At 54.4% G+C, this 9,374-nt stretch overlaps 1 protein-coding gene across 1 annotated transcript; it reads right to left on the bottom strand.

Moving 5' to 3' along the window:
* Positions 1-456: 456 nt before the first annotated feature.
* On the bottom strand, positions 457-3,460 carry LRRC58 (leucine rich repeat containing 58). The gene has a single exon (XM_032968236.2). The coding sequence runs from the start codon at positions 2,827-2,829 to the stop codon at positions 1,765-1,767; it is 1,065 nt and encodes a 354-aa protein (XP_032824127.1). The 5' UTR covers positions 2,830-3,460; the 3' UTR covers positions 457-1,764.
* Positions 3,461-9,374: the final 5,914 nt, after the last annotated feature.

The raw sequence follows: 9,374 nt of genomic DNA, 5'->3' as shown, positions 1-9,374 counted from the left end.
GTCGCTCTCCATCTTACCTCAACGTTGCCCAACGGCAGATTGCGAGGCTTCGACCTCCCTCGAAGACCGCGTACGTCAACTCAACCGAATCTGCACAACAGGACACGGGCGCTGACGCCAGCTTCACGAGTGGAAGATGAGGGATGTTACCCCAAGTGCGACCACGGAACATATCGCATCGACCTGCCCTGCACTTAGATCTGCTGCGGAAACGCCGCTTCATTCCTCCACCCGGCATCTCAAGAAGCCACCGTGTGGATCGCCTAACAAGATATCCCATTTTTATTTAAAGCTTTCGTGACTGCAGGGATTCATATTCTTGGTTCTTACGTGACTTTACCGAAAGAACCAAGAATAAGATATCCCATTGTGAGCTGTTCCCGTCGTACAAAACAAGACTCACTTGCAACGCTCCGGTTAAAACGACAATCGCACAATCTCGAGACAACTCATTACTTGCGTAAGAAATATTTTTTGTTTATTTCTTTTTTTGTAAGTTTAGTGTCAGCGTAAAAATCACTCGTGCAGACGAGATTAGGCAGCTCGGGTAAGCCGGGACGGCGCCGTGGTTACTCATTGACGCGTCTCTCCGTGCGGTGGGAACAGGGGTCGGTGGTGGCACCTTACGGTCACCCCGGTTACACAACCGCAATTCCACCCACCTCACCACGCCGTGGCCACCAAGCCCCGGTTCAACTCCTGCCTGCTACAGCTGCCCGGGAATTTTTGTGGGAAATCGACAAAGTGTGACAACGTCCGTTGCGAGGTTGGCATTAAAGCCCTGCCTTCGCCGTGACGTTATAAAGTTAATAAGCCCGTGAGCGCCGGCGTCGCGCGGCCAAAAGAAAAGAATGAAAAATAATCTGCAACTTAAACAACCTTAGTAGCTATCCCTATGTAAAACATGGGGTCATCCAGGTGTCCCTTCAAAAGTCACGAATCTCAAAAGTGCTCTCGCCGGGCTCATAAGGTTAAGTGAAATGTTAATAACCACATAAGGCAACAGGAAAGTGCTTGGTTACAATTCTAGATTTAAAGCTTTCGTGACTGCTAGGATCCATACTCTTTGGTTCTATTGGGTAAAGTCACGTAGGTGACGCTGACCTTCCTCAAAAGATGCCGCGATCACAAGCTTAAAGGTCGTGATCTAAGCGTGGCTTCTTCCACTCCAGCGCTGTCCTCCAGACAGTCTCGTCCCTTCACCTGATGAAGGTCGCTTGTGTTGTGGCCGAGACGTCGTGATTTTTTGTTATTTTATTTTCACCTACGTGACTTTACCCAATAGAACCAAAGAGTATGCTTGGTTACAGTCCAGAACGTACGCGGGGTCACAGCCCCCGGTAGGGGGCTACTTCGTGGGTGTCCCTGGTCCTGCTGGGAGGACCTGGAGGTCCCAACTCAGCCCAGGACCCAGAGTGGGAGACCCTGCCTGGATAGAAAGAGGCAGCCCAGCCAAGCCGCTCGAGCACCTCCTTTTTGGCACGTGGAGTCCTGTGCGAGTGTTGTCGGTCCTGTGTCCGTGTTCCGTGTGTAATGCCCTGTGTAACTTGTGTGTTTAGTGAGAAGTGTCCAGCTGCATATCCCACATCCATCCATCCCAGCAGTGCGAGTGTTCCCCGTGTACTCGGACGCACGCAGTGTGGCAGTGCGCCGAATGTTCGGTGCATATCCCGTATGCAGTGTTCCTCTATGCACCGCGGTCCACAGTCCGCGTCTGTCCCTGTCTACGAGAGCCCGCAGCGTGGTGCCGCCGCCGCCGTTCCGCTATCCCAGCAGCACCTTCTGCACGTGCCTGGGTTCCACGCGGCCCGCGGAGTCGTCCTCGGACTCGGCGTCGCTGGGCGAGGTGGAGCCGCCGGGCGGCGAGGAGCACTGCGGCGAGCACAGGTAATGCATGAGCGGCAGGCGGTACTTGCCGCAGAAGTCCACGAACTTGATGTGCCGGACGCGCGCGTCGAAGTAGACACCGGCGCAGCGCGGGTTGGGGCACTTGCTGGCCGAGTCCAGGTAGCGCGCCACGTGCGCCGGCAGCTCGGCGCTCGTGTAGGGCACGGAGTGCGCGCGGACGGCGCGGGCCGCCAACTCGAGCAGGGCGGGCGGGCGGAACGCCTGGTCGCGCACGAAGCGCACGACCAGCGGGTTCCCGCGCAGGCTGAGCTCGGCCAGCCCCACCAGGTGGAGGATCTCCCGCGGTAGGTACATGAGCAGGTTGTTGTGCAGGCTGAGCGAGCGCAGGGCGTGCATCTGCGCGAACTCGGGCGGGATGCTCTGCACGCGGTTGTCGCAGAGGCCCAGGCAGGCGAGTCGGGGCAGCAGCGACAGCTCGGGAGGCACCGACGAGATGGCGTTGCCCCCCAAGTAGAGGACCTCGAGGGCCGAGAGGCGGGAGATCTCGGACGGGATGGAGCGAAGGCGGTTGCCGCCCAGCGAGAGCGAGCGCAAGCGGCCGAGCGACAGCAGCTGCGGCGGCAGCTCGCAGAAGCGATTGCCCGACAGGTTCAGCGACTCGAGGCTGGAGAGGCGGCCGAAGTCCTTGGGCAGGGACGAGGCGTCCAGGCGGTTGTTCTTGGCGAGCAGCGTGCGCAGGGAGGCGAGCGCCAGCAGCTCCTCGGGCAGCGCCACCAGCGCGTTGGAGCTCACGTCGAGGAAGGTGAGCGCCGTGAAGGAGGACAGCGCCGGGGGCAGCCGAGCCAGCGCGTTGTGCGTGAGCACCAGCTGCTGCGTGGAGCGGCGCGCCTCGGCGTCCACCGCTTCCAGGGAGAGCTCCGCGGCGCCCACCCGCGACAGGATCAGCACCCGCTCGCCCTGCAGCTCCTCCAGCACGTCCATGCTGAGGGCGCCGGGGCACGGAGAGCGAGCGAGCGAGAAAGGGGAGGACGAGGGGGGTGAACTGAGCGGACACGGCGGGCGACCGCTTTCGGACCCCCCACCCCCCCAGGTGTGCGTGCCGAGGGTTGTGGGGTGGAGCGGATGGGCGGTGTGCGGGTGGACAGGCGGCGCACTCCGTTGTCACGCGGGAGGTGGAGCTGGATGACGATGAAGAGTGCTTGCGATGAGGGTCAGGTGAAACTGCTGGTAAGAGTCGAAAGTGACGAGGGGCAAGGGTTGAACACGACTATGTCGAGCTGCTGCTGATGATGATGGTGCTGTTCCCGTCACGCGGATTCCCGGGCCGCGCTCACTCCGAGCCCGCGGTCTCCTCGCTCGCCACCGCCGCGGACCTCACCGCGCACAGCTCCCAAGGCAAAGAGGCCCGCGGGCTGTGACCGCGTCCCGGGGTGAGAGCGGCGGCGGCGACGGCGGCGGCAGCAGCGGGAATAGTGGGAGCAGGGGGAGGACCCCCTTCCTCCCTCAGCACCTCCCTCTGCGTCTACAACGTGAGGCCGCTCGCGGCCATCTTACGTGGGGAGATCGCGTGGTACTGTACGGGAGGGGGGCGACGGAACCCGCGACGTCTTCGCGCGCCGACGCTGTCGCAGGCGGCCTCGTGCAGTGCGATTGGGCGGCATCTCCTCCCACCCCCACGCAAGATGGCTGCTGTTAGCTGTGGCGCGGACACGTGGGGAGGCGTGCACCACCCCGCCTCCCCAACCCCCCTCCTCAACCCAGCCCCCTCCGCTGGGCACGAGCCCCCCCCCTCCCTCCCCGCCGGTGACGTGGGCACGAGGCCGGGCGGACACCGTGGCCGGGCTGCGTCATAAAAGCGTTGCACAAGAAGAGGCACGCTTCACGTTGTTCTGTTCCACTGTAGTGTCGTCACTGGCGTGCTCACGTATGCACGTTTGATATCTGCTGGTGAGTCAGATGCCTTCTGTGACCCACAGTGGGGCATAACGCACGTACCTGGGCTGGAGTGATTCGAAGGCATGGGCCAGATCAACTCAATAACGGTAGGAGCCTGCTAGACTTCTGTGCAGCCCATTGGCTTGTAATCACCAAAATTCTGTTCCTGCATCGGCGCATCCACACACCATCATGGATACACACCATGTCCAAGCAGGAACATCTGCTGGACTACACCTGGACGGAACAACGGATGCGAACCCTATGTCATTGACACCAGCACCGACTTTGGAGCTGATCTCTCCACTGTCAATTGTAAGATGGGCCTGCCATTCTTCCACTGCCTGTGTTAGCCATACACCTAGGATCCCATTGCATACTCAAAATAGCCTGGGATCGACTAGTTGATGAAAGTTGCAAGTGAAAATGTCATCATTGCTTGCAGCGATGTTGGCATCATGCCCCTTCCTGATGCGGAGGGGAAATTAGAGGTTTAGGACCGTGTCTCATGCAAATGAAATGGTTGTTTTGAGTATGCAGTCCAGAACACCCCAGAGATCCTGGCTGACGGTGGAAGTATTCTGGCTCGTTTAGAGAAAGCTCCGGTCCAACTCCCACCGTCTAGAACATTCCACGGAGAATGAGGAGGCTTACCACAGCCTTCACTAGGAGGTTCTGAGAGCCTTGCGGCGCTGCAAGGGTGAGTAGTGGTCAGGGGTTGTGGAAAATGCTTCGGTGGCAGCAGCAGCAGGAGTGGCTGGGCGAGCTCCCACCCTCAAGGCGCAACACGAGTGAGGACCAGGGGATCGTCACTGTAAGTAGGAGCTGAGTGCTGTCTGCAACTCTAGAATGGATATCGGACAGGGAAACATCAGGTGACGGTATGATTATTGTTGTGTTTCCAGCGGCTGACCTGGGGAGTGAACCAGGGCCGGTGGGACGTCTGGGACCCCCAAGAGCCCTGCCAGGAGCGTCAGGCGCAGGGAAGCAAGCGAGCTGCAGCCTGGCACTGACCGAGAGTGAAGTCGGGTGCTGTCGGGTTACCACGGTGGCTGCTTGGGTGGCCCACAAACATCTCCCACTGTCAGAGGACGGGTACTCTGCGAAGCAGAGGGAACTCTGAAGCAGAGTTGCGTAGGGGAGGTGGACCCCCCCCCCCCAATAAAGCTTCTGTGTGTGTCTCGGGAAAGCAGTAGGTACCGTAGGTGTGAGTGGATGTGTGTGGGTGATCTGGTGTTGAATGTTATTTGGTTGTTCTTTGTGGTAGTCTGCTCCACGGTGTCACTCCTCTGCCTGGGGTGTTCGGTGTCAGCTCGGGGAGCAATAAAAAGCTGACAACTCTAACAGCCAGGACTCTGAGTGGTCCAACACCAGCACAACGCGATACACCCCAACCATCAGCCCTCCTGATTAGGCAACGTGACAATACATATAGCTCTGTATTTCCATAACAAATTAACTTGCAGTGCCTCATATACTTCTGTCTGAAAGGGAAAGATCGGTGATCTAATCTGCAACCCCCAGAAACAGGTCTGCAGGTTTGCAGAGCATTTCTTTGAGGTATTGGAGAAGGGGAAATCCCTCGACTCATGTAGCCCACATGCCCAGCCACCATATGCCAAAGCAGATTCTGTTTGGTCACATAGAGGCTGAATGGGCATGGCACAGGTTAGATACGATATTTGGTTGATGTGGTACAGGAGGATGTGAAGCAGATTGGGCAAGCCAAAGATTGGTATTAGCGGTGTCAAGATTGACCTCTGTAGACGAGGCTTGTGAAGGACGCGACTCGGCAGTTGGAGGTAGTCTCCCAACAACAGTGGAGGGCGAAAGAGCGACGCTCAGAATGAGTGGAGTGCCAAGTGGCTAAAACGCAGCAAGTTGGCACAGGGAACACAAGTGGTGCATCTGTCAGTCATCTCGGGTAGCCCGTAACACCAGGGTCTGTCCCGTGACCTGTCAGTGAACCTCTCACACTTCACGTTGTGTCTGCATCTACCCTGGCACAAGCATTGGAGACGTCACAATGACTTAGTAACAAATGGCGGCTGTTGTGTTTAGTGTAGACACCATTATTACATTGGTGGTTATATGGATATACTGGCCCTTGTCATGGGAATGTGGATTTCCAACTGGCGCAGTGCCTGCATGGAGACACTAATGTTATATGACCTCAGCAAATCACCACAATCCCTACAACTGATACAGCGTGAGGAGGCCTCCATCCAGCAGTGAATTGCCAAAGGGCAGTAAATGATAGTTTATAAATTAGGCGAGATGCAGTGGCACAGGGAGGATTGTTGAATGAAAGAGCATAGAGTTTGTATGGCAACAGTCCCAATGCTAAATAAACCCCCCCTGTGCCCTTGTCTCCCAAGCTCCTGACAGGGACTTGAGAACACAAAGTTACGTTTCATTCCCTTAGCCGACATTCATGTGCTAATGTGGATGCTTGCTTGTGTGCATGTTAATCGCCGTCGAGGTTCTGGAATCACGGGTGCCATGGACAAACGCACGTACTTTGCACCTACAACCCCGGTTTAGCCAGTGTCTCGTGCTCGGTTGCCACCTCTGAGGTACAAAAAAATAACCAGGATACCATCCCATTCTCATCATCAGTCGGTCGCCCCTGGCTGGGGTGCAGCAGTCACCAGAAGACACAACCAGGCAATGGCGAAGCCAGAATTTTCAGGTAGGGGGTGGCAACCACTCCAGCAATGAAAAATGATAGAGGAGTTGTTAGTAAGTAAGGACTTGTCCCTTGCTTTTTATTCGATGCATGTGCGGCAATGGTGCAGCCATCGATCGAAGGTCGAATTCGAACCGCGTTGTGTGATAGGCATCATGCTCGCTGAAGGTGAATGCCTTCGGGGAAGTCGTGTTCTGTATACGCAACTGCGCACAATTCTGAGTCACTTATAACTGCTTTGCCGTTACTTATTGCCAATTATGGACTCAGACTATTGTCCTATCATCTCATAGAGTCCCTGGCACGTAATAATATGCTCCACAGTGGCAGTGGGGGTCGCAAAATGCCGATTTATTACTAATAAACCCCAATGATCCGATCGAAATTAGAGATTTCGATCGGATCATTGGGGGGGGGGGGGTGGGGGGGCACGTGCCACCCCCCACTGGCTCCGCCAGTGCAACCAGGTGACCCTATCCTGAGCACGCCACAATGCTGAGCAGAGTTGAAGACCTGCGGTGTACGACGTCAGCCTCAACAGTTCTGCACGTCCACATTAACCGTGGGGTCTGCCCCGAGGTCGGCTCCGCTCCCGCGGCGGTGCCGCTGCCGCCGTTGATGGCACGCAGGGCTCTGGTGCCAGTGGCCGAGGCGTCCGCTCGGGCACCGTGTCCGAAGCGGCGAAGTCTCTTGACCATGATCATTGCAGTCATCGCTGGAGGAGATGCCGTTCAATGACGGACCTTGGCGTTGGCGACGTTGCTTGCTGGAGTGGATGCGGAGTGACCGTCGCACGCACAGCCGCTCGGACGCGTCCAGTTTCCTATGCAGAAGCAGAGACGCTGCTGTCACTGGCCGCGTCTCTGAGCCACACAGCAGCAGCATGGGAAGGATGGACACGTTGTAGACGAGGATCTTTCTATCATGCGGGAACACCAGATGCATCTCTTAAGTTCTGCCTGACTACGTTTGGATCAGACGGGAAGAAGAATATCTCAATACCAGAAGACGGGAGAACTACACGTGACTGCACTGTCTTAAGCGTGTATTATTACACGAAGGATAATAACCAGTACTTTTCATTGTCCTGGAAAGACTTATCCTAGGAAAGCTACCTAACATCCTGAAATTCACCAACATTAATTTAAGTAAGCCTGACTGCTGATAAGTCACTCTGTGTCGAAACCAGTCCAGAATATGCTGTATTTCAATCAATGCTGTAGAGGTTATGCACTCCCAGAAAGTTGTAGGGCCGGTGAATTGTGTAAATAGTGTTTTTTATGTGAAGTGACAGATATTGTCCTCAAAAAGAGGACGATCCTGGGGAAACTAGTACAGGTGAAAACTCTGTCTCATGCAGGGCTTAGATTCTCATTTAATATTCTCCGGGTAGCTGGTAGACTGTAGTAGGTGGCACGTAACTTGTATCCACAGCTGTCGCAAGAGGTGTATTGGATGTAGTGTGCCGGGTAAGAACATATGTTCCAGATCACTGACCCAGACAGACCCGGCTAGTATTAAGCCCTGATTTCATGTATCGAAACAGTTTGATCGTTTCAGCTCCATCATTAATGACTGCACTAAAATCTCATCCTGTGGATTTGGTTTAGAGATTTCTCTTTGGTAATTCCCCACTGAAATAACTGGGCAATAATATGAGGGATGCCCCTAAGGTACCGCAACCCTTTTCGTTTATTGTTAACTTTTTTGAATAAATCAAACATTTTAGAAAATAATTTCATGGAACCTCACTAACATGTGTATGTTTTCAACACAATCTTTTATACACACTTGAACCAGGACCAACGTTCCATCACGGTTTACAGCAGTGACATTTTAAAAACCCTGCCCACGTAGGCGTTTTCTTTTAAAAAATCAACATGTGAACAATCTGACGATGCCAGGTCTGGCCTGCGCAGTAGATGGATTAACACAGGTCACCCGAAGTGTACAATGACGCCTGATGATCGCAATTTCATTTCTGATCTGGCATCGTCGCATAGGAGGAGGCCTTCTGCAATGTGATACATATTCACCATGTAACGCTGATGACAATCCAATTAATGAATGCATTTTTATCATTTCAATAAAAAGTTCAGGATGAAGGCCTTCCTAGGTCATAGCCATCCCTCATGGTTTTGCAATGCAATAATCCATCCAGCTCCTGCATGCGAGCCGATTTCGTCACTTCCTTTTTGGGGTAGACATTATTGGGTATGTCCCACCTTTGACAATGAAAATAAAAGAGGGATTCATCTGTCGTAGCTATGGATCAGGGATCAGGAGGCATTCATGTTGGGCTATCCCTTGTGTTAACCAGTCCAGTGAGAGCAGCAGTAACATAACCTCCTCTGTCGACTCTGCTGAGCTAGGCCCTTTCTTAACAGGTGGTCTCACGTGGAGCCTCGTGGGCTTTCGCATGGCTACACACTCAACGCATTTTCCTACTCGCGGCACATGCACGTGTGGGTCAGGGTTGGCACCCAGCTGTATTTGACTCAGGCGTTCCAGGAATTGGCGAAACAATACTGGCAAGATTATGTGCCGTTTTATCTGTAGATATTGGCATCGCCTGGTCCCTTATGCGCCCAGACTTGGCTGTTTGCAGCGCCCAGCTTGTTTTGAATTTGCCAAACTCTTGCCGAGGTTTGGTAAAACCAAAAATGTCCAGCACCACAGATGCAAAGCAAGGGCACGTGATTTGTTTGACTGTTTGTATCGAGATGACACGGTTGTCGTGTGCAGTAAATGATCTACCGCATTAGATGGACATAATCCACGAAGCGATCATATATATTTTTTAAACGGATATTAAAGTATTTGTGATGGAAATTATTGCCACTCTGATATGATCAAATTAACCCCACAACCCGCATGATGTACGGAGGCCCTCATCCAGCAG

This window comes from Petromyzon marinus, chromosome 39 (assembly GCF_048934315.1).
Source record: "Petromyzon marinus isolate PM22_M1 ecotype Great Lakes invasive population chromosome 39, UKy_Petmar_22M1.pri1.0, whole genome shotgun sequence".
Classification (NCBI taxonomy): Eukaryota; Metazoa; Chordata; class Hyperoartia; order Petromyzontiformes; family Petromyzontidae; genus Petromyzon; species Petromyzon marinus.
The sequence above is the reverse complement of the archived record's forward strand: the minus strand, read 5'-3'. Positions and strand labels throughout refer to the sequence as shown.